This window comes from Dreissena polymorpha, chromosome 2, assembly GCF_020536995.1.
Source record: "Dreissena polymorpha isolate Duluth1 chromosome 2, UMN_Dpol_1.0, whole genome shotgun sequence".
Classification (NCBI taxonomy): domain Eukaryota; kingdom Metazoa; phylum Mollusca; class Bivalvia; order Myida; family Dreissenidae; genus Dreissena; species Dreissena polymorpha.
This window is the reverse complement of record NC_068356.1, coordinates 152537578-152564958: the sequence shown is the minus strand read 5'-3', so window position 1 is coordinate 152564958 and position 27381 is coordinate 152537578. Positions and strand designations below refer to the sequence as shown.

Below are 27381 nucleotides of genomic sequence, written 5' to 3'. Positions count from 1 at the left end.
AAAATAACATTAAACACATATTTAGTTCACCATTGTGTCATTCCCTCTGTAAAATGAATTCGACTCAAAATGTTATTAAATGTATAATGCAAGGAAACCATGCAGAGCGATTCATGCATAGGCCACACAAATACAAACACATCTGATCGTGAGGATTTAATATATAAAGTTTGAGGTCGAGAAGATCTTAACCACAATTCTAATGCGAGTGTCGCAAGATATAACTATGCTCAAGGCCAACTCATTTTTTAGCAAACAATGTTTCGTATTTCAAGTGACACTATCTCAGGGACCCGGTATGTCGGTATCAAGTATCACAGAGTATACATATATAAAAAAATAATTGGGTCATGGGGACCCAGATACGAGGTTTAAAGTAAAAAAATGTATATGTTATTTGTCTGCAGAAATAACTAGATATATTAAGTTTCGAGTTATATATAGGTTGTTGAAGGTAATTCGCATAAAACTCGCTATTTTTCAGTTGGATACTAGCATGGGAAAGGGAAGTACCCAACACTCCGGAAATATATCACAGACCCTATAGTTAACCCAGTATGAGTATATATATATATATATATATATATATATATATATATATATATATATATATATATATATATATATATATATATATATATATATATATATATAATATATATATATTATGCATTATTAGTGATAAACAAGAGGGCAATACATTACACGAGCTCTGGCGATAACTACTTATGTACTGACGCCTGAGCTGAGGAAAGGTTATGTTATATTCATTTGCGTCATAGCAAGTAAAAAAAAACATTTTTTTTGTTAAAACGCTGACATTTCAAGTTTCAGCCTTCGACGCTATGGTAGCCACGTTTGCACAAATGAATATGCCATAACCATTATTCACTTGAGAGTTAACGATGTTGCATTTACTTATAAATCATATTTTATGGTTAAAAAACAACAATAAACTGCTCAAACGTGTAAATAAAATTTAGTACAATATTTGTAAACGAAAGCAATCGGGACATAGTGATTAGATAATATTGCTCACCTTAGCAATGACACTTCGATTAACATACTTTCCAAATAGAATAGATTTTGTTTGTATATTAGTTAAGCTTTAATAAAAACGGGGGACTAAAAAAGCACCCAACTTAAAGAAGTTTTCATTTAAATTTATTTTGCTTATTAACAACGTATGTCAATCTTATTACAAAGATACTTCATACATAAGAATATATCAAGTACCCCTTGACAGGACAGGAGTCCTGTTACTTTTAGATACAAGTACGATTTCTCAAGCTGTTTATGTACATTAACTCCTTATACGGAATATGAATATATTGATATAAAGTCAAATTCTGATAGCGCGAATTCGCGAGGACCGACCAGAAAAGTTCGAGCCATCCGGAATTCCAACCAAACGATTTCTAATATAATGATATAATCCTAATCGATTATGAACTTTATGCCACTCGAAACGAGTTCGAGGCAAACGAGGTGTGAAAATTGTGACCGGGGCTAAAACAACAGTTCGAGCCATCCGATAATTCGACCCTCGAGAAATCGAGCCAAACGACAGAATTCTATATGAATATAGGAGCGATCAAAACATGTTACTTCGAGGAGACTTCGAGCCAATCGGAAAATCGAACCAAGAGAGTTATAGCTATCGAGTCTCGAAATTACTTGAACAATTAGTGGGAAACGTGTGCAAAACTTCTGACGGGAACGTGTTCAAAATAAACAACCAACGTCCGTAAACAACCATGTCTAATGGTTTGACCGTTTATAAACAATGTATGTTGGGTGAAAATATTAGGACATATAATGCAAATTAGAACTATTTGCATGTTTGGAATTTTACTGAATTATCGAAATTTGATGCACATACTTGGAAACCTTTCAGGATGACAATTTATTAAATGAGGCGAAATTACACGAATTTCAATACAGATTAATAACCTTAAATGCAAATCTTCTATGATGGAAGTGCAAGTCAATCAGTAGAATTATCCTCAATAAACTCATAGCAATAACGATTAATGCATTGAACAAATAAAAATAAATCTCAACGATCTATAACAAAGTAACCAAAAGAAGGAATGGGACTATTGAAATTTACGCTTCCAATGTACGCTGTCCTTATCGATTTAATCTTTTTCGAAACAGTTCGATTGCACTTTAAACGATTAACACCGAAATCAATATTATGGGGGTTCATAAATAAATAAGCTTACATGTTTAAGATATGCATATGTTACTTTATAAAAGTTCAAGTTGCATACCAATATCCCAACTTTAATTATATTAAAATTATAATGTTGCGTTAATGATATACTTGGCATTAGTGCTTCACACAGGTTTTACTCCATTCAGGTTGTGAAAAAACAATTTCATACGTATGCAATTTTATTCTGAATATGTAAAATTGCCATAACAAGAATACAGATGTGGATATCTTGCACAGTCACACTCACACATGTCACACCCATTGGCGTCCGTTTTCCACTTTGGTGGATTCCCACAATCTAGGATACACTGGATTTGGCGGCAACCATTGGCTTAAATACAATAATTGTAGAAAAATGAACTTAATAAGACTGCCAATACTCATTCTCCTAATAATGATATTCAGACATGTATCATGTTGTGTTCATAGCAAAGAGAGGTGGATGTTTGCATGTACGGAAATATGGAGAAAGGTGCAATATGCGTATATACTAAGGTATATAATACGGCCATTCACGTGGAATATGACACGTGCAGAGGCAAGGGACCAAAAAACCGTACCTCTTGATTGTTTAATAACAGAATTATGGCCTATTTGATACTGGTACTAGATTTGTCAAAGTCATTTCTGTCTTATTTGACTTTGACTTGAAATTGATCAGATAGTCACACTAAGACAAATTGTTCCGTATTCTGACATCAAATCCTTAAACAAGCTCTCATACTCCTAGCTCTTTATTCTAAAATGTATTCAATGCATATGCACTAACATATTTGAAGTATTTATTCAAACGTTATTGACTTAACTCTATTAATATGACCTGTATTACTTAAATGTAGGTTCCTACCACACATATTGAACAATAATTTTGTTCATTGACTATGACACTATCGCTAATAAAAAAACGAACAAAACACGCATACTAAACGCTTTTTGGATAGTAAATTCAGATTACTGTTTGCGTAAATGAAGTCAATATCTCACTATCTACAATATATTTCATTATGAAAATTCACTTCTTTATTAAAAGTCATTATACAACATCACTGCGAAAGGTTGGTTGCTTAAACCATAATTTTAGTCGAAGAACGCAAATACATACTTATACATTATATGTTAAGGTTGACAGGTATCTATATATCTACTTTAATGTAGACTTTGAATATGTTTTCATGCTGAGTATATCAGCATAATTTTAAAAATTGCATACGAGTTGAACTCGTGGAAAACGGGCCCTAATGTACGTGTGTTAAGTGTTCCCAGATTAGGCTGTGAAGTCCGCACAGGCTTATCAGTGACGACATTTAATGCACATGAATTTAGCCCAGTTTTCCCCGATTGAGGATCATATTGTTACTCTTAAATCATAGAAATAATAGAGCGGCCTTTTGGAATACCCTGTGCTCTGCGTTCAACTATTCCGACATGTTTAACGTTAAATTGAAGCTTGCGCATATGGATACTTACGACAATAGCAGATTGGGCAGAGATTTTCGTCTACGCCGGTACAGATTTCAATGGTGGGACAGTCGTCAGGGAAATATGGGCAACTAGTTGCGTCTGATTTAGATTTTGACATGTAATTGATCAGATAGTCACACTAAGACAAATCGTTCAGTACGCTGACATCAAATCCTTAAACACGCTCTCTTTCTCTTAGCTCTTTATTCTAAAATGTATTCAATTCATGTGCACTAACATATTTGAAGTATTTATTCAAACGTTATTGACTAAATTCTATTAATATGACCTGTATATCTAAAATTTAGGTTCCTACCACACATATTGAACAATGTTTTAGTTCATTGACTATGACACTATCGCTAATAAAAAAAACGAACAAAACACGCATATTAAACGCTTTTTGGATAGTAAATTCAGATTACTGTTTGCGTAAATGAAGTCAATATCTCACTATCTACAATATATTTCATTATGAAAATCACTTCATATTAAAAGTCATTATACAACATCACTGCAAAAGGTTGGTTGCTTAAACCATATTTTTAGTCGAAGAAAGCACATACATACTTATACATTGAATTGAATTGAATATCTACTTTTATATAGACTTTAAATATGTTTCATGCTGAGCATATCAGCATAACTTTAAAAATTGTATACGAGTAGCCCTCGTGGAAAACGGGTCCTAATGTACGTGTGTTAAGTGTTCGCAGATTAGGCTGTGAAGTCCGCACAGGCTTGTCAATTACGACATTATATGCACATGAATTTAGCCCAGTTTTCCCCGATTGAGGATCATATTGTTACTATTAAATCATAGAAATAATAGAGCGGCCTTTTGGAATACCCTGTGCTCTGCGTTCAACTATTCCAACATGTTTAACGTTAAATTGAAGCTTGCACATATGGATACTTACTACATAAGCAGATTGGGCAGAGATTTTCGTCTACGTCGATACAGCTTCCAATGTTGGGACAGCCGCCAGGGAAATGTGGGCAACCTAAAACAGTGTTGACCTATTATATCTCTGAAACGTTAGAGTATTAAGTTTGTTACAGATTAAGTTTGTTTCGTTTGAGACTCAACGGATGAACGACATGCTTTAGTTTTCCAAATGTCGAATATCACGAATGTAAATAAACAATATTCGCACAATAACACACTTTTTCTAAAGCAGAAAAAGAGTAAAGTCCTATATCGAACTAACGCCATGCAGCTCCACAACGAATCCGGAATTGAAATGTTAAAATATCAAAGACTTGTTTGGTATGTTCGTATTGCGATGTATGGCAATAATTTTTCCTACTCTTGTTTAAGTTGTTTTACTGCCAACAACGAAGTGTGAACGTATGTGAGATTGTACATGTAAATGGTTCTGTGATTGTCAGCATGGTTGTCCTGGTCCACGTTGTAGCCGCTTAGTTTGTTTGGAATAATTCAAATACATTATGAAATACTGTTTATAATCGATTGCAACAAAAACATTATCTCACGATTTCAACAGAAATATACGTGTAGGACGGCAGCTTTTGGATAACGCTATATATATACAGTATTATTCAATTAACAAACACAAGTGTATAATGTCTACAAACATTCACAATGACTCCGCTTTCTCGATTGCACTTATTTATGCAATAAATTGATTGAATTATATGCTAAAAATGAGAAACTATGTTTTGTTAAACATTTAGTTATAACATATGTATTAATACATACTTGAGGTCGTTTCCGTTGTAGTTTACGTAGTTTGCGTTGAAAGCACAGCTGGTAGTGCAGGTTGATTAGCCAATGTTGTAGATTTCGTAGTTTGTGTTGTCGATTGCGTTGTTGGCTCTGTCGATTGCATTGTTGGCTTTGTATATTGCGTAGTTTGTCGGGTCGATTGCGTTGTTGATTCTTTCGAATGCGTTGTTTGATGTGTCGATTGCGTTGTTTGTTGTGTATTTTGTGTTGTTCGCTCTGAATAGTGCGTTGTCTGCTTTGTAAATTGCGTTGTTGGTTGGGTCGATTGCGTAGTTGGTTGGGTCGATTGCGTAGTTGGTTGGGTCGAGTGCGTAGTTGGTTGGGTCGATTGCGTAGTTGGTTGAGTCGATTGCGTAGTTTGTTGGGTCGATTGCGTAGTTGGTTTGGTCGATTGCGTAGTTGGTTGAGTCGATTGCGTAGTTGGTTGGGTCGATTGCGTAGTTGGTTGAGTCGATTGCGTAGTTGGTTGAGTCGATTGCGTAGTTGGTTGAGTCGATTGCGTAGTTAGTTGGGTCGATTGCGTAGTTGGTTGAGTCGATTGCGTAGTTGGTTGAGTCGATTGCGTTGTTGATTGAGTCGATTGCGTAGTTGGTTGAGTCGATTGCGTAGTTTGTTGAGTCGATTGCGTAGTTGGTTGAGTCGATTGCGAAGTTCGTTGAGTCGATTGCGTGGTTGGTTGGGTCGATTGCGTAGTTGGTTGAGTCGATTGCGTTGATACAGTCGTCGTTTCTGTCGGCTTGAAAGTGTCTGTATTTCCCGTTGTTGTCGTTGAATATTGCAAAGACGTGCTTTAAGGGTCTGTTGCTGTTTAAATACAGGTATATGTGTGATTTGTAAAGTATTATCACTTTTACAAATTATCGGTAGTAGAGCCGATGATTTTGCGGTATAAAAATAATGTCATATTACAAAGTTTTTACTTTATTAACAAGATATATACATTATGTTTTACCTGCAACGTGCATGGTTGTGCTAGAAGAGCAGTGGTTGAAATTATTCCATGGAAGATTCTGGACATATGGCCCTACGGAAAAAAGTAAATTTCTATAATGGTATATCTGATATTTTGAAATGAACATCGCTTATTTTCTAATTTAGAAAGAATTCAATCCATCACAGGTTATCCTGCAACCAAACAATTATGTTTCGAGAATGGTACCGTGATAACACACGTGTTTTAACGCAAAGAACATTAAGTCCGCATCAACGCATTACATTAGTCAGTTGTCTATTTATAGAACAACAATACAACATAAGAACTATAAATGTTCACTACACGTTTTGTTAATAAGCCTTTAATTTGCCCTGATTGTAATATGCCGCAGCCCGCTGTGTTTAAGAACGAATGAAGCTTTGCCGTGTGTATATATTTTAAGAATATAGTCGGATTATTGAGTTTTATACTGCTCATGTTAAAAATATATTAATGTCAAACGTACCCCATACACAAGGATTTGGGCATTCATAACAACCATTATTGTACGTCGGACATCTGCAGAAAGCGTTGAAATAAGGACAGGAACGTCTAAGAGGCGTTGGTTCTGGTTAAGACAATACATTTTACACAATATTAAAGGATGCAAACCTTTCATGTGTAAATACATTTTGAGTCAAATTAGTAAATTGTATGATGAAGTGTCAGTATAACTCTGAATGCGAAACTAGTAAAAAAAATATTAACACTTTACATCGCTTGACTAATGATGTACTATCATGATCTAAATATACTGCACGATGCATACGTGTTGTACTGAGCGCTGGATAGTTTCTGTACTCTTACGAATACATTTGCAAGAATTATTAACAACAATACAGTCAAAATGTCATAATTTGAGTACTAATAGACGAACAACCATACCATGCACATGTATAACACACGCTCGAATCACAGCTGTAAATATGATCGCATTCATTTTTGCAATCCTCTGTTGAGCTCACTGTAAAAACGTTGTTTTTTTTGCTATAATAAATACTGATTTATTGCAAATGTTTCATTAATTTTCTGCCGCGTTAGGCTTTTTATCACCGTGTGTCAATTTTCCAATTTCAAATAAGACTATAGACATATCTGTCCATAAATGAGAACGCCTATTATAGATATAACACTTGTAAGAGCACTGGTAGGTATATATTTATGGAGTATACGCTGACATGGCGCCTTTTAACGCCGTCGCTAACCATTATTTCTCACATGGATTTCTTGCGATTATATTTGCAGCGGCAGCATTGAACGCCAATCAAAGTGCGAAGCTTTTTTGACTTAAGAAAAAAAAAACACAACCGAGTTTGTTTAAAAATGGAACATTTTTTTCACAATGTTTAATCATATAACGGTTTAAATTAGGCGGTTAAAATAACCTAATAATAATTGCTATAAACTGCACTCTACAACTGTAAATACTTGTGCACTATTCTCCTCATTCAAGTTCTAGTCAGAAAGCAATTCGCGTGTATATAACGAATTACATTTTATATATATAAATAAATGACGATACTGGATGAGGGGCTCAAGCCGATTATTGCACAATAAGCTTAATGTAATAAGTTGTTTATATATAACAATTTTCAAAGAAGCCACTGTCTTTATTTCGTATATGGAGAAGAAATAATAATATTAAAAGTAATAGAGCTGAAATAATTTTTTTCATTTATTCATGTTGTTAAAAATGGAGATTACGTCATAAACGAATCGTATGTCGCGAATCAATTTGTTATCGATCAACTAATGTTAATACATAGGACATCCAGAATAAAGATTAATATTTATAAACATTAAGATTGGATATCTGGTTGCATTGCATGAATTATCAGGTATACTCGCACCTTTCTATAAATTTCAAGATGCTTTTTAATTTTTTAAATGTTGGTTAAAATTTTGCACACTTTGAATATGAAGTATAAGCAGACTCCTAATAAAAAATAGATGTTGTGAAACTACAGACAGATCATAATGAGAGAGATACACGCTATACGTAGATTTGTATTCATGTTAATGTTTCCATTTTCGTAGCATGAATAAACCTTGTGCATTACTTATCAAAAGTTTTGTAAATAGTTCATGGGGTCACCGATTACAACGATGTATTTATTTTAACGACAGTTGTCTGTTTTAAGGACATTTCATTTTTTAAAGCTGTCTCTTCACTCATTTGAAACATTGATTGGTGTCTGGATAATTGCTTCAATATAAGTTTCTAAATTATTATGTTTTCAGAAAACTCACTTAAATATGTGTATACCAAAATAGACACGGATCTAAGCGCAGTGTTCATGAAACGTTCGTCAAACATGTATGTCGCTCTCACAACTTAAAAAACAATGGTTTTATTCCCAAACACATAGCAATCATAATATTGCCCATGACACTGACTGGACTATGTTTGGTGATGAAGTCGCACTTATGTATGCGTTGGCAGATAAGGCTGTGCAGCCCGCTTTGGCTAATCTGGGACGACATTTACCTCAAACAATCGATTTGTGTTTAGAAAAAAACACTCTTTAACGGAAAAGTCATTAAAAGCGGAAAGTGTCAGCCCTGGTCAGCTTGTGCGGAATGGATGCGCTAATCTGGGATGACACTACACATGCAGTAAGCCCAGTTTTCCCAGAACGAGGCTTAATTAAAGTATCATGCGTCTTAGACCCAACATCCTAGGCTTGACCTCGAAATGCCTTTCTTCGTTTGATGTTAACGGAAATGTACACAATGTATTCGCCATACATATCTCGAAATGGGTGGGCAAAACTTAATGAGTCATGAATAATTATATGCGATCTACTTTAGAGAGAGAATGATGTTTAAAACGATAAAAAGCTATAAATCCAAATAAGCTGAAAGCAAATTGGTTATTCCAATAATTCAAAACTGTTTTAGCAGTCTTGACCTATATTTTCTCTAAAAACTAGGTCACAAGAAAACACGTCATATTTGCCTTTCTCTTATAACTACATCATCTTAACGCCAGTAAATATTGTGAAATGTCCGCAAAGAAGTTGCCATATTATCATTGAATTGCTCGACCATTTGTACTGTTATGTTAAATAATAGTATATTATAAAATTATACAATCTATGCCATTGTATTTAAAGAAATCTTTAAACGCTACATTCGTGTGAGAATTTGCATCAATTAAGATATGAAGATATCAAAATATAAGCCTCGATGTGCGAAAACGGTGCTTAATGCATGTGCGCAAAGTGGCTCACACATTTTCCTGTGCGGTCGGCATACGCGGCTAAATTAAACAAGAAATATCTTTTAAAAAGATATGCGGCGTTGATTGTGGTCGATGTTTATGAACGATCAAAAGTTATCTCTATGAGATTAAAAGTAGCGGATGCCTTTTTTCTGCGCAGTTCTTAGCTACATCATAAGCAAATCAATTACGGGGTGTTGCGCCAGATTTCGTGGCTTATTTTGCTTTATGTGATATTATTACTCAGATATCTATATTTACAGAATAGAAAAACACAAGAAACATGAAAATAAACGATTGCATATAGGTCAGCCGGCAATACTCGAATCTTATTTAAGGTAGTGCACCTCTAATGATTTCACGCGATTTCTTCGAAGGTTGAAGAGCCTACTATTAGGTGCCGTAGCCTAGTGGTTAAGGCGATAGACTAGAAATCTTTTGGGATATTCCCGCGCAGGTTCGAATCCTGCCGACGACATATACTTTTTTGCGACGCGTTTTATTTTTTTTTTTCTAACGTAATTTGATTTAATATGGCATATAAGCTATATTTATTGTTAAATATGTTGCAATTTTTATGCACATTCTTCAATTATTAAAATTAAAACAACGTTATGGCGAAATTGGGTGATTTACTGCACAGGTGGTTAGCGTGTGGCTATGATATTAATTAGTGAAAACATCATTTTGAATGATAAATAATCATATTATAACGAAAAATTAACTTTTCTGAAAAAAAAAATTTCACTATCAAATATATATATAACAAGGTATGCAACTCAAAATCACCCCAAAACGGGGTGCATCGCTTTGAACAGCCATATCTTCATCAATTGTGCAGCGATTTTCACGATCTCGGTCTTATTCAACGCAGAAATGAATTTCCTTTCTGGAAATGTATATGTCTTGCAATATTTTTACAAATGCTGGGTCAACTTTTAAGAAATAACACGATACACAACACGCATGACCCAGTTGACAGTGATCATGTATTCTTTATGAATGAAATCTCCAGTTGTAAAGACACACCTCCGCATTGGACCAATGAAATCACTCGTATGTTTAAAATGTCAGTTAGTTGAAATGTATGTAAACAAAGGTTTCAAACGGCGCTGGACAGTTAGTCTTGATGCAGAATGTAACGACAAGAACGGTAATAATGTTTTTTCATACGTTTTATTGAATTTTGGTATCGAACTACATGAACTTTGTAGGGGAGTTGCCCTTTACTCCGTGAAGATTTCAGTCTTAAAGACAGCATGATCACTGTCAACTGGGTCATGCGTGTTGTGTATCGTGTTATTTCTTAAAAGTTGACCCAGCATTTGTTAAAATATTGCAAGACATATACATTTCCAGAAAGCAAATTCATTTCTGCGTTGAATAAGACCGAGATCGTGAAAATCGCTGCAAAATTTATGAAGATATGGCTGTTCAAAGCGATGCACCCCGTTTTGGGCTGATTTTGAGTTGCATACCTTGTTATATATATATTTGATAGTGAAATATTTTTTTTTTCAGAAAATTTAATTTTTCGTTATAATATGATTATTTATCATTCAAAATGATGTTTTCACTAATTAATATCATAGCCACACGCTAACCACCTGTGATTTACTGTTGAATATACGAACCATGCATGTTGCATTTTTATTTTTATTTCAAAAAGTAAACGGTAAATCTGTCTAGTTCTTGGTATTTTTGCTGTATATAGTGTTTCTATAAAAACTATGTTAAAATTTGACTTAAATGATACTATTTTGAATTTTATGACACTTTGTTTTTAACCGACCCAATTTTTACTTGGCTGAAATCACTGACATTTCATGGCGCTCTTACATAGATAAATTTGTAAAAAATAAATGTCTGTAAAAGAATACTTATTTCATATTGTTTAAACTTTAAACACCTTTACAGCATCTGTACACACCAACTGCATGCCCATATTTGGAAATTTGGATGAATTATGGAACTTTTATATACCCCAGGGGTGAAAATAAACTGGACAAAAGCCGAGCGTGGAGGTGGTTTTGAAAAAATCGGTATATTTTTTTAAAAAGCATGGAAAGCCTACCTACAAATTTGCATGTAGTTCAGTGAAATGATGCTGATTAAGAAAATAATTAATTAGATTATATTTGGATATGTGCCCATTAGAGGTGCGCTACCTTAATTGCATAATTATAGTATAGTGAATTATTGTGCTCATGCTTAATAAACTGGTCTAAATGGATAAATATTTCTAATTATTTTTATCAAAATTGGTCCTTATCATGCAAATGTTAAAACCATATTAAAAATCGATGATTGACATACCACAATAATATCGCCGAATATCTTTATTTAGTATCTTTCTGATCAAAACAGACTTCAAGTGCACAAAGTTTACGAGACGGCGTTTATATAAAGATTTGTGCAACTGACCGCAAACTGACTTTGATACCTTGCGGATTGGAATGCAATGCATTACAGTCAGTACGTTATTGTCAGTAAGACCGGTGTAACACAATGATCGCAACCCCTTCTGCGAACTCCGGTGATGAACTGTATATAAACTCTGACTTTCACAAATGGCCGGGAGTTGACCCGAAACCTCGCGGGTTGAAATGCAATGCAAGTAAGTACTAAATATGACAACATAGCTACTAGTATAAACGCTTTTGCGCTGGTAATTCTCTGAAAATAAAAGGTGAACGCACAAACTGTATTTATGTCGAAAATTGATTGTAAAACTGTTCTATCTATTGAGCCTTTTCATTAGAGATAAAATTGTTTAATGCAGTAAAACAGTGTTACAAAGACGCGGATATGTTTCCAATGTTATGGTGTTAGACTCTAATCAGCCAATGGAATAAATGAAGTGTATTCATTCGTACCTAGCCGCGGGAAATTTTATTTGAGTATTATTGGACACTTACAAAGGTCAAGTCAGGGTGAAAAGCTGGCTTATTCAGCTAACGCCGAAAAATAAAACATGACCGATGATATTTTAACGATGTATGCAGACACAGATAGTAGCTCATTTTGTGCAGCGGGGTTAAAGGGACTGTCAACCACGACGACGAAGAAAAGAAAAGTTGTAAAATACCGTATTTTTCTAAATTATTAGTTTATATTGATAAAAATATCACGACTAGTAAATTACATTACTTGAAAAAAGTTCATATTTTCAGTATAATAGGTAATAAAATTTCGCGATGTGAAATCGAAAGTACATCGCGAAAATAGATGACATAACGATATACACACTGTCAATAACGCAAGTAGATTGATCACTTATATATAAAATATATACAATTCACTACGCATGCACAATTTGCATTCCTGGGTTTACCACGTGACGATGATGATCAATCTACTGTCGTTATTTATAGCTAACTGGTAGTTACCTGGTAGACATACCCAGTACAATTTATTACCGAATATACTGAAAATATGAAAACTTAACAACATTTTTCAAGTAATGTAATATACCAGTCGTGATATTTTAATCAAAATAAACTAATAATTGTAAAAAAATACGGTATTTTACAACTTTTCTTTTCTTCGTCGTCGTGGTTGACAGTCACTTTAAACAGGTATCCCATCAATGAAGCATTTGGTAAAGCCCTTTTGAAATACTTTTTATGAAATATATTAAAACCATGAATATGTATATATTTCATGGTCTAACGTGTCAACGATGCGTAAGTTACCACGATTAGCGGCTGTCCGGTTAGCGCGGTGGTTAGTACACGCGGTTTCTCACTTAGGTGAAGCTGGTTCAATCCCCGTGCCCGGAAGCATGTGAGTTTTGTACCCGGTCGCAATGCCGGACAGGTCGGATGTCCCCAGGAAAATCCATCCCATGAATACCACACCAGATTTGATAGCAGTAAAATGCAGCTGTTATCAAAATTCGCTCAGTAAGCCAATAAGGTAGTAGTGCTCGCACATACCCCGCGTTCTCACATAATGCAGCCTCATTCGCGGAATGACCTCCTTAGGTTCAAAATAAACACACACAGAAACCCTGATGCTTGCTTCGTTCACATCAAGGAAAAACTTTAGGGAAAGCTGTAAACTAAATCAAACAAGATATTCACATCGCGGAATAAGTCACTCCTGAGAATTGTCCCCAGCGATATCCAGTGTCACAGAGTTTTTAAAGCCACAGTTTGCTTTCCATGCGGAAAGTTTGCTTTCAATAAACCTTAACCTTTATGAACTTGCAACTTGCAAAGGTTGTGGTATTTAAAAAAAATTGCGTTGACTTATTCTCGTTTTTTGTTGCGTTGATTATACAGCAACTGGCATTACTCTGTCGTATGGTTTTCAAAGGAGTTTGTTTCTGTCGTGAAAATTTACGCAGAGACAGTTGCCTCGTCGTTTCCGATCTTACAATCAATCAACACATGGCCAGTTGAACATGTTCTGGTACGATGCATTTCAGTGGCGCTCTGAGAAAATGGGTCTTAACGATTGTGTGTAAAGCGTCGTCCGAGATTAGTCTGTGCAGTCGGCACAGGCTAATAGAGCACGACACTTTCCGCTTTACACCATTTGTTTTGTTAAAATAAAGTCTCATATTAGTGATAATCGAGTTTAAGCGGAAAGTGATGTCCCTGATCAACCAATGCGGACTGAACAGGCTAATCTGGGGCGGCACATAACGCGTATTAAGACCGGTTTTCCTAGAATGAAGCTAAGTTATAAAAGGTGTAAATTATGTTTAGAATGTCATAATTATTCGTGTACTTTGACGTCATAAATATGTTTAAAAAAGTTCGCTTACTACAATTGTGTGAAATAAATGTTCCTTAATTGATTAAGCTTCAATGAGTTTTTATTAACGTGTTTATTACTTAGAAGGTGGAATTATACAATGACGACGATGTTGTAGAGAATAAGTAAACAAATGCCACTCCAATTTGACACAAAATTGGAGTTAAATAATCAACATTTATCATTCCACTCTAGCTAAAGTAATGGTATATTGAACGCACCTGCACAATTGTTATCATTTTCCTCGCGTAACGCCCTTAATCAATGATTCCCAATGTATACAGTCGGTAGCCAATATATAAAATACGTTGGGAAAACATGACCGCCACATAAAGGGAGGTAACATTCCCATCAAGGGTCACACCGTACCTCTGCAACCACAAGTTCTTCCCCACTACTCAAAGCAGATTTGTTTATTATTTAACACTCGCTATCTAGTATCTACGTTTGCATATTTTTGCATATGTAAAGTAATAAAACTGTAATAAAAAGAAGATCTTTATACTTTTTTCCAACATATATTTCTAGATCATTTAAACAAGAAACTCGATAGAAAATATAGTTGACAACATATACGAGCCTCCCTTTGGGAACGAGGGATTTAATGCATGTGCGTTAAGTGTCGTCTCAGATTAGTCTGTGCAGTCTGCACACGGTAAGCATGAACTACACTTTCCGCATAAACTGGATGTTTTCTTAGAAGAGACTTTCTTTTAACGAAAATAAATTTATAAATAAATAAAGTGTCGTCCCAGATAAGCTTGTGCGGACTGCACATGAACCTTGGAGAACTCTTTACGCACATGCATACAACCCTTAAACTGGAGATCTCTGTGGAGTGTTTGAGTGGGTTTGAGGTGGCGGTAATCGTAGTGAATATTGTGATCGAGTAGCAGCAACGACCGACAACATCGCATTTTCCTTTAAAAAAGATCAATTTATATATTGCACAATCAAATACGAACGAATAAGAGTTCTGACTTATTCGCGGCTAGTATGGTTTAAGGATCTACAATAACGAGAATACACAGTCGCGCAAAGTATTCATGGCGGTTTTAATTTGCATTGAATGGTATAAACAAAGTCATACTCGAAAATCATACAATACATGGGGAGCTAGTCAACGAGTATGATACTTATGAATAGCTCTGAGTTTTTTAAACAAACGTATCCTTACTCTTCCGATTTAACACTAAATAATTCATGCAATCCCAATCATTTCTAACAAATAAACCTGTGTATGTCTAACGTATCCGACTGTGTTTTTATTATTATAAAGAACACCATACACTAAACGCTCAATTATATTTATTTCTACACTAAAAGCTCAATTATATTTATTTCTACACTAAAAGCTCAATTATATTTATTTCTACACTAAAAGCTCAATTATATTTATTTCTGCGTCGATATTCTCGGATCAAAGCTACGGATTACTATGGGTTTATTCCTCGTATTCTATCCGTAATATGAAGTGTTCCAGGGGCATAATAAACCCGCGATAAACACTCGATTATTTAATAACGCTAATATTGTTGTCAAACGAAAAACATGTACACTGACTTCAAGGGTCCCCTTCTGTTAAGTTCAAACTTTAGCGGCCGGTTTTGCTCATAAACGGCACGCAACCCAACATCAATCTTTATGGTTCTGTACATCAATTGCAGATATTGTCAACACCGCAATTACCCAAATGAGTCTTGTTCTAAGAAAAATGGGCATAATGCATGCGCTTAAAGTGTCCTCACCGATTATTGTGTGCAGTCTGCACAGGCTTATCAGGGACGACCATTTCCGGTTGATGGTATCTCTCGCTTAAGTTTGGATTACACTAATTCGAATTCCGATAGGGTCCCGTTATAATACTGCCAACTTTCAAAGCATTTTTCTTTCCTTCCCTATACATAACATTTTGCAAGACCGGTATCAAATTAAATATGGATTTGTCCTCTTCGAATAATTGCTATGAAAAAGGTACCATCTCGCAACTTCTTAGAAAATAAAATTTGCTCAAAGACAAGCACACTCGGAAAACAGAGTTTCCGAAATTTTATTTCCACAAAAGCAACGTACTTCAATAAACGCATCCCTAAACATTAATATTTCATGATAGTCCCTAATGAAATTCACAGACATGTGTCAGACACATATTCGATACTGGAATAACCAAAAAAGCATGGGTGCAATCGCTTATGTGCTTTTAAACAAAATGCGAAAAAGGTACTCTTGAGAAATAGGCACTACCTCGGAGGGATAAACGATCAAGTGTAATGTAACCTTTAAAGAAACTTTTCAGATCATAGAAACAAACGCATCTACATCATAATAAATCTATTTGTGCTACAAATACAAAGTGTCAGGTTGATCTGAAGACTAGAAACATCCAAAACACGCATTTGTGTATGACACGTGAAACGCCATCTGGATTGCGTTTTCTTAACTTGAATTTCTCAATTAAGGCGAGCTAACATTCGCTTGTTAATCATAAAAAGACTAAGAGATGGACAGCTCATTCATTCTTGACTGCATGCAATAGACACAGGTGTTTAGAGAAGTGTCTCTTTTTAGAGAAAATCCATTTGAGGCGGAACATTACGTCTGATTAGCCTGTGCAGACTTCACAGGCTAATACGGAACGACACATTACGCACATGCATTAAGCCTCGTTTCCACACAATGAGGCTAAATTGCTCATGAAAAACCACGACTCAAAAGTAGCATTCACAATACACACGTGACGACTTCTTCCCGGAAGTGCATCAGGATTACATGAGTCCAGTTACCGTTGGTAAACATCCGCCAAGTGACTTGTGAGGGGCAAATGCCTGCCAACATTGGTTGAGACGTTAGTGTAGAAAAAGCATGCCTTTTCGATAAAAAACAGTTACTGTGAAGCTTCCTCATTTATGGACGTGGTGTTTGCTATTTAAATTATGGTTTATTTGTTTGTGTCCTCCTCACCTACAATTACAAGCCTTTGCGGACTGCACAGGCTAATCTGGGACGACACTTCACGCAGATCCATCAAACCCTGTTTTCCAGAACGATGCACTCATGGTATATCTCTAATGACCATCAAAACTGAATTGCTGTTGACACAAATGAGCTAAACAATAAAGTCCGTGTTCAGGTTATTGTGTTCCTCTATACAATTCTGCACTGCAAGAATACATATTTTAATCGATCTGAGCTCAACTTGTAATTAGGATATCTTGCCAAAACGGGCATTGAGATTAAACGATAACTTTTTTCCAATGTATATTTGTACGTTATAAAAACACGTGTCCCTTATGAAATAGCCCGAACTTATCGAATTTGAAAACGTGTTGTTGTTTAATTAGCAAATCGTTTAAGCATATGTGTTTGATAGAATTGTTAATAATAAATATGAAGATTTGCCTATCAATTTATGCATGTATATATAATCACTGACAAAACACTTCAAAAGCTTTTGTTTTATTGTCAATTGTTTTCCGGATGTTTTGATAAATTATTCACTAGACAGTCCGAAATTCGGGACAAAGCAAGAGTTAGAAATCAAATCTGCCTCAAAAAGTGTCCATACAATTGTCAAGTGGTCTCAATCCCCACCGATGCATATCATACTGAAAAAAACGAAAAAACATACGCATTGATATCAAAAAAGAAACAATAATTTTGGTACCTTAATATGTGTCAAGTATTTGAATATTTTTTCTGGGATTTCCACTGGAGCTAATCGACAATGGTTTGAGCCTCGTTCTGGAAAAAACGGTCATAATGCACGTGCGTGAGTGTGGTCCGAGTCTAGTATGTCATGTTCGCACAGGCTTAGCTGGGAAACTACTGGCCGTCTCAACTGTATTTTCGTTATTTAGATGCTTTCTTTAAACGAAAAATACAATAAAAAGCAGAAAGTGTCATCCCAGATTAGCCTGTGCGGACTGCGTATGCTTATCTGGAACGACACTTTACACACATGCATGAAGCCCAGTGTTCTCACGAAGAGCTTTAAAAGTTATCATAAGAGCCGATATGCCTATCAAATTATGATTTACAAACATTTCGATGACATATCGTACACGCAAAAACATTTTGAAGTGAAGACGCATATTTAGACACGTATAACTCGAATTCCCTATAATCATTAAGCCCCGTTATCGCAGACCGCGGCTAAACTAATGTTAGTGACAAGAGAGTTACGCTGTTTTTATGTTGTGAAGGTGCTTATTAAATGACCGAATAGCTACATGCAAATACAATCGATTTTAAATTTTATTTTAATAACAATTATCTTGTATTAGTTTAAACCTATTTATTTTAGCTCGATTGCATCGAAAGCCAAAGGCGTATAGAACCGCTCTCGAGTCCGTGTTCTGCGACTATAACCAGTACTTGTTGTCTTCGGGGGATATCTATAAAACTCTCCCCTAATGTGGATCGAACCCGTGACCTGTCGATCGATATGCGGAAACCTTATTCATTACGCCACGGTGAACTTAATTACATGTATATGGTATTCATGTTAGTTCACGTGCATGTAAGCGATTATTTCCCGGCTAAGTTAGACATTCTGTCACCACAATGTTTACAAGCCCATAAACACGAATATTTCATTTTAATTTTATTTGACGACATAGTTTGCGAAATATTCGTTGATTTTGAGTATTTATGTTACATTAACATGGACTTTGCCACAGCGGTAAACAGATCTTTACTCATTTTGCTATGTTATGTCGTAGTGTATGGCGTTTAGTTTGCTATGTCCTCTATTTCAGAGACGATTAAACGAATTAATTAACCCTTTGCATGCTGGGAAATTTGTTGTCTGCTAAAATGTCGTCGGCTGAATTTCTAAGATTGGCATTTTCTTCGATTTTTTTTTAAAGAATACTATCAGAATAGCAAACAGTTTGGATCCTGATGAGACGACACGTTCTGTGGCGTCTCATCTGGATCCAAACTGTTTGCAAAGGGCTTTAAAATTGGGTTCCAGCGCTGAAAGGGTTAAATTAAAGATTAGCGGTAAGAGCATTAGAGATGTAAACTGTATTTCGCCCCCTTGGTGCAAAACGGTACCATGTGACACCGACATTAAATGGTACCATGTGACACCGACATTAAACGGTACCATGTGACACCGACATTAAACGGTACCATGTGACACCGACATTAAACGGTACCATGTGACACCGACATTAAATAGTACCATGTGACACCGACATTAAACGGTACCATGTGACACCGACATTAAATGGTACCATGTGACACCGACATTAAATGGTACCATGTGACACCGACATTAAATGGTACCTTTTTCACCAATGGGGCGATCCGGAGTTTCAGTATCGCTATATTTTAACCCATCTCTCCATGTATGAAACATAATTTGTATTACATATCTTAAAAATCTTTATCGAATTGTATGTATACAGTGCAACTTAGTGGTGTAGACGAACTTCCGTTTGAAATCGTAGTGTGAGTTGGTCAATATATGGGCCGTACTCTGTAAAAAGGGGGTTTAATGCATGTGCGTAAAGTATCATACCAAATAAGCATGTGCTGTTTGCACAGGCTAATCAGGGACGACACTCTCCGCTTTTATGTTTTGTTTTCGTTACAAGAAAGTCTCTTCTTAGCAAAAATGCATTTAAGGCGGAAAGAGTTGTCCCTGATTAGCCTGTGACTGACTGCATAGGCTAATCTAGGACGACACTTTCCGCACATGCATTAAACCCCCTTTCCACAAAGCACGACTCTTATATGTTCTCTATGTAGCAGGTCAAGTGGGGGATTTGTTTGTTTAAGTCGACAGAGGGAACACGTTAAACTGTTTATATCTTATCTGATACTGACTTCAAGATTAAGGCCAAATGGGTTGTTGACAAACATATGTTAACAGATGCATAGGAGAAAAATAACATACACATACATTTCAGCTGTTAATTTTAATCAAATAGTATTGGGTATTTCAATATATACACGCTTACATCAACTGGTTTAATAGCGTTTCCATTTCAAACATATTAAACACTAGTTTGATGATTCAATAATTAATACTATAAAAATCTATTTCGTTTTGATTGTGGATTAAGACAACAGTTAATGTTTTATCTGATTTACAAAAACAATGCCAGTATGAATATTATGTAACAAATTGTAACATTTGTATTAAACCCTGTTTTCCCAGAGCGAGGCTTGTTTTTAAATATTGAATTTCTTAGTAATCTTTGTATTCGTAGGTCTCGTACAATTGTGCCGTAGCATCGTCTTCAGGTGTTTCGATTTGTTTGTAGTATTCTGGTTCGCCGTAGTATGCTGATGGCTGTGTAGTAGAAGGTTCAGTGGTTGTACTACCTCCTTCACATCGAGCGGTCAGACGGTTGATGATTCTCCGGCACCGACGATTTTTTCTTACATTTCGCGGGATGACCGCGATTCGCTTATCAGTGTCGGGGTCCTACAATCAAAGAGACACGTTGTTGAAGAGTAATGTTCTGTTTCCCCTTCTCATTTACAACTATGCGTAATAGATATAATATGATCCTTGTTCTGAAAATAAAATGGGCAAACTGCAATTAAGATTAGCCTTTGCAGTTCGGCTTAACTTAATTTTCGCTTAACATATATATGTATTTACTTTAATCGAAAAATACTACACAGGCGGAAAGTGTGGTCGCTGATAAGCCTGTGCGGATAAAATCAGTTTTACCAGATTAAGGGTGATATGCTTGTTTGGTCGAAGGAATAGTATTATAAGGTAAATACCGATACATAACAAACACACATACCGTCCCACAAAGCATTATAATACATTCCCGCGGGGATCAAATCCGGTACATATAGAAGCAAAGGTGAACTCTTTTACACTACACCACAAAGGCCTGTGAATTAAAAACTCAATGTTAAACTTTATGTCGATAATAAACGTCTTTGCTTAATTATCGATGAAAAGGCTTACTCACGTTTTATAATGTTAACAATTAAGATCGATGCTTATAAATAACCACATATATATGTTTAACGTGAAAAATGTTTTACTTATTGAAACATAATGGAAACATGGTTCTTCGAATCCATTCAAATGTTTTTATTTGTTGTTTTGCAACACTCTGAACGAGTCCCGTGAAACACAAGGTCACATGTACATATGCTCATTATTGCGTACCTTAAAACATGTTGATGAATTCGTAATGATTGGTTTAAAACGACTGCATTTAAAATCGTTTTTTCTCTAGGTTTATAATGAAGTAAGACTCTGGAGTTGCTGGATCGAGTTGACCAACTTATTGTACACACAATGTAAATGCATACATACATTATGAATTGAGTGTGCACTATCATAAGCATATATTGTTTAGAAATAAAACGAACATCTGCGCCAATATTCAAAATTGGTAATTCATAAAGAACTGTTTATTTTTATATTCTCAGAATTTAAATATTTATTACATTTTCTATGACTTTAACCATTTCGATAGATGATTGTCGAGGAACACATATTGTTTAACTGCTCGATTTTAATATTGTTTAACTGCTCGATTGTAATATTGTTTAACTACCTCCTCAGTCAAGAGTGATACTTTGCTTATACAAATGTACCAAAAAACTTGTTTTAACCTTAGGTACTTAAAACGTAATTTTTTTACTACATGCGAGTCAAGATAAAAATACATAATGTGGTTATTTTACCCGTATATAATATATGTCAAATTGCTGAATATTTACCTTGACGATGTACCATTTCCCTCTCCTGGTGACCGTTAGATCGCATTTCCGGGCGTATTTCACCAAATTGCGTCTCTTGCAGTCACGTGGGAACACCAGGCCCGTCGACTGGGAGTAATCCGTGTCGTAGAGGGCCCCATCTACCTCATCACCTGTAACAAAAGGAACGTTGTTACAAATATACCGACACTAGCAAAGTAAAGAACAAGTAGTTGAGTCGTAATGGAAAGTTGAGAGGCGATTTGTTCAATCAGGAAATGATGTTGATGAAGATTGGAGAGGATAACTGCTTTATCAGCATAGAACGCTGATTCGGAGATTGGATACACTATATTTTGAACCTTGTTATGGGAAAAGGGGGTTTAATGCATGTGCGTAAAGTGTCGTCCAAGATTAGCCTGTGCAGTCCCCGCATTCTAATCTGGGACCACACTCTCCGCCAATACTAGATTGTTGCTAAGCCAATACTTCATTTAAACAAAATATGCAATTTAAGCGGAACGTGTCGTCAAAATTAGACTGTGCGTGCAGATATACCGGCTAATCTTAAACGCCACTTGAAGCACATGCATTAAACCGTGTTTTCACATAACGAGGCAATATTCCAGAGCGAGGATGCATTTAGGCTAATGTGCCATGCTTTGTGAAAAGGAGGTCTAATCCGCTCAGGGATGACACTTTCCGCTGTTAGTGTATTTTTTCGTTTAAAGATAGTATCTTCTTTGCAAAATACCAGTTTAGGAGGAAAGTGTCGCCCCTGAATAGCCTGTACGGACTGCACAGGCTTATCTTGGACGACACTTTACGCAGTTGCATTAGACCCCGTTCAATCGATGATCGATGCCCATTACATATATTTCCGATGATATTTAATTTAGTTTTAAAATGTCTAAATTGTAAACTCACTTTGTTTGTAAATGTTCGTAAAGTTATTTTCTTTACAAACTGATTTTTGGAATGTCTCTTAAAGTAAATGAATTACGTTATTATTGAATTACGTTAATTGAATATCATTATTATTTATTATATTCGTATTCGTAAAACGACACACGTCAAATTGCTTATTTACCGCTAATATTGTCGAATAGTGATGTACAAAATGTAAATATTTTAAGCATACATTAATGCACTCTTAATATAAGTCCCTGATTTCCTTTAATTGCATTTGCTAAGTAATTACACGTTGGTCTATTAAGTGTATGCAAACAGCAACACTCGCAAATACGACGAGCATCATTTTTGTACAATACAGTTGTCATTTCTTTCATACAAATTTATATATTGTTACAAATAAAAAAAAGTCAAATTACCTTTTTATAAAAATCCTTTAAGTAGACGAATAATATTAGGTTATCTATTATCAATAAATAAGTATTGTTTGGGCAATATAATATACTAAAACTCATACTCATCAAAACTCTGATATATCGGCAAACAAAAACCGGGTTTCAACAAAAAAGCTAGTCGTGTAACGTCCGATTAACGCTAGTCGTGTAACGTCCGATATACGCTAGTCGTGTTACGTCCGATATACGCTAGTCGTCTAACGTCCGATATACACTAGTCGTGTAACGTCCGATATACACTAGTCGTGTAACGTCCGATATACGCTAGTCGTGTAACGTCCGATATACGCTAGTCGTGTAACGTCCGATATACGCTTATACATAGAACCGAGCCTCGCTCTGTGAAAACGTGGCTTAATGCATTTGCGTAAAGTGTCGTATTACATTAGCCTGCGCAGTTCGCACAGGCCAATCTGGGACGAAACTGTCCGCCGTAACTGGATTTTCTCATTTTCTATAAAGAGAGGTTTCTTTTAAACAAAAAAAAACAATTACATCGGAAAATGTGGTCCCTGGTGAGCCTGTGTAGTCCGTACAGGCTTATCCGGGCCGACACTACACGCACATAAATTGAATAATGTTTTCCGAGAGCGATACTCAAAATCATTTCATAAATACAGTTTGCCTTACCTCTGGCATTGATGGCGGCAACGCACACAACGACAAACAGTGAAAGTATCAACTTATTCATCCTGGCCACTTAGTCGATCTGTGAAGTACTGATCTGGCCATAATAAACGGGCGTATTTATATATTCTACATAACCTTGAACTTTAAAGGGGGCGTTTCAGAGATTGGGACAGGAAAAAGTCACTATTAAAACTTGCATTTACAAAACATATTTGTATGAGCCTTGCTCTGTGAAAAGAGGATATAATGAATGTGCGTAACGTAAAGTCCCAGATTGGTCTGTGCAGTCCGCACAGGCTAATCAGGGACGACACTTTCCGCCTTAACTGTATTTATGCAAGGAAGAGACTTTCTGTAAACGAAAAATATCATAAAAGCGGAAAGTGTCATCCCTGATTAGCCTGTGCGTACTGCACAAGCTAATCTGGGACGACACTTTACGCACATTAATTTAACTCCCTTTTCATAAAATGATTCTTGCTCTCGGAAAGCTGGCTTTATTTGTTTCACTAGTTTTCATGAATGTGCGTTGAGTAACGTTCTAGATTAGCCTGTGTTGTCCGTACAGACTTAATAGGAACAAAACTTTCCGCTTTGTAGAATCGTTCGTTTAAAGGAAGTCGCTTCTACATGAAAATCTAGTTTAGACGGAAATGTCATCCATAGGATTGTGGACTGCACGGACAAATCTGGGACGACAGTTTGCGTTCATGTATTAACACGGTTTTTACAGAGAGAGGCTCATATATGAGTCTGTATTTGATATTCATTTATAAATTATGTTGCTAATTAAAATGTTGTGTACACAAAATGTAAAACATTTGTAGAGTGCCCCTGCAAACACCAGCTAGACTGTTTGTCTTGACCTTTTATAAGAATAGACACTTTAAAAAATACCAATTTAACGGACATAAACTACGTCAAGGATGTTTTGATTCAAAATCGTTAATATGATTTCAAGGATATTGCTTCTAAAAAAAAATCACGCCCAAAAATTGTGCACTCAAGATCATTTACATATGGATGTTGAATACTCCAAAGACGGGAAATGTAACGCCCATCATACAATTGTATAAATACGTATATATTTAGGCTATCCATTTGATAACCTTTGGGTAAATGTATCCGTTTGTGGATATGTTAACGAAAGTGGATATTCTATTGTATAAAATTACAAACTGCATTGGATATCTTTATCCAAAATGGTTACAGTTAGTCACAGACAAATGTCCCACAATGCACTAATCATCTGGTTTAGGTCAAACGATTTCGCGGAACGACAACCCCCGCGCAAAGATGTGAATTCTTGCCTGCATATCCGACCATGTGATGATAGCCGAGCCACGTGGTACAATAATTTTCAATTTGTTATTTTGTTATTATTATGAACCTTAACGTATACACTATTATTAATATAGAAACGAATAATGATACTTCTTTTCATAATAAAATATTAAAACATATCCTACCTAATCTGCGTTGAGATTGGCAGAACGAGTCTGATCATACGATAAGGCCGTATAGCAAACGGCCTACAAACGTCAACGTGAAAAACAATGATCAACCTAATTATCGTATAAGGAGATAGCGCTGATTTATGAAGGTGTTTTAAAATTAAATAATATTTTATCAATGAATGGCATAATTCTTTATGGTTTTCTTTGTATCTAAAGGAATGGTTATTATAATGTTGAGTTTGGAGACATCTTTCCTGCTGTATACCGTTTACATTTACAGATCTTAAATACTTCACCAGTTTTCATCCAAATATGAACCCAAACTATGAGTATACAAGCATATGTGCGTATGAATATAAGATGATATTAATATAAAAAATACTTTAAATAAAAATATAAAATCTCATCGAACTTAAGACCACTTCGATACACGTGTTGTACTTAAATTAAGCTTCGGAGATATGCACTGTGCTTGTTTAACACATGAGTTGGATAATGTACTCGACGATGTGGTATTACGTATGGCTTCTATTTAGCATGCTTTTCTTTTCAGTGACTGTTAGCTGATTTACAGAGTTAACACAAGCACATGCACACGTTGGACCCTTTGAAAATATAATATGCGGATAGGTATATTTTAATGTCAAAGCTATGGGATATGTAGCCCATTTAGTTTAGAACACAACTTAGCTGGTGTTTTAAACGAACATTTTCAGTTAAAAGGATTAACTGAAATAATGATTAGAACTCCCATGAACTTTCCCATTTAACAAATGTTATATTGCTTAACCATCGATCCATTGTGACCTAAAACAATTAACAGTTTGTGTATTTTATGACATTGCAATTCTACGCTGAGCAGTACTTTAAGACTGTTATATTGCTTAATAATCTTATTGTATTCCCTGAAAATATATGTGAGTGTCTAAAATGTCATTTCATTTCTTAATTGAGCTATTTTGTAATCATATTAAATTGCTTAACAATCATATTATTTGGTCTAAAAATATACGTGTGTTTTAGATGCAACTATATTTCTTTATCGCGCTGTTCTTTAGATATTCGTTATTGCTTATTTAGAATATAATTGTACCCCACACAAAGACACGTGTGTTTACATGTAATTGGATTTCTTCAATAAGCTGTCATTTAAACGTACTGTTTTGAAATAGAATAAGATTTTTTTACCCGGAACATGTACACGTAAGCTTAAATGCAAAGGTATACTCAACTATCCACCCATTAACCCGTCGTGACTTCATGTTCAACTGTTTTGAATTGTAACAAAGCTATACCCAACTTTCCATCGATTTACCCGACATGATTTCCGGTTAAGCTGTTTTGAGGTGTCTCCTGCAAGTTCAATATTTCTTAATGTAATCGATCGATTAAGACAGTGTTCTCCTTATTAACATATACTGCTATTCAGAAATGATTTTCCCCACCCCCAATGGCTATATCAAAGCATAAACATATAACAATAACCTGTTTGTGTAGTTTGAATCCTTACTAAAAGACCTAAACATATCAAAATATGATATAGACGAATGTCGTGATCATGACGTCAAATATTACGCAAAGCTGTACCTAAATGGACTTATTTATAACAATAGAACCGTCTTATTATTCATACACAGGTGCGCCTACAAAGAAAACCATCAGATATACAAAATGTAACGAAATAAATTTGGATGATATTTTAATTCAAATATGTTACCAATTTATTGAGGGTATAAATCAAACAATGCAAAATAATAAATAATAGCTTATGTCCCTTTCACGTTTAATAGTAAACGACTGTTCATGTCCGTGTTAATCTAAGTGACCATTAGATGGAACACTTTCGTCC

General features: G+C 35.3%; 3 protein-coding genes and 1 long non-coding RNA gene across 5 annotated transcripts in view; 1 reads left to right on the top strand and 3 right to left on the bottom strand.

The window, feature by feature from the left end:
* The window catches only part of LOC127869465 (uncharacterized), a 314131-nt gene that overhangs the window by 27699 nt on the left and 259051 nt on the right, over positions 1–27381 (bottom strand). The window lies entirely within an intron of this gene.
* Positions 1–27381, top strand: part of LOC127869500 (uncharacterized) — a 293685-nt gene that overhangs the window by 45060 nt on the left and 221244 nt on the right. The gene's annotated exons all lie outside the window — the stretch shown is intronic.
* LOC127869464 (uncharacterized) overlaps positions 1–27381 on the bottom strand; it is a 239366-nt gene that overhangs the window by 27699 nt on the left and 184286 nt on the right. The window lies entirely within an intron of this gene.
* On the bottom strand, positions 20305–24174 carry LOC127869483 (uncharacterized). Its single transcript, XM_052412106.1, has 3 exons — positions 24076–24174; positions 22100–22251; positions 20305–20831 (listed from the first exon to the last, which is right to left on the bottom strand). Exons 1-3 carry the CDS (start codon positions 24134–24136, stop codon positions 20592–20594), a joined length of 453 nt encoding a protein of 150 aa, XP_052268066.1. The 5' UTR covers positions 24137–24174; the 3' UTR covers positions 20305–20591.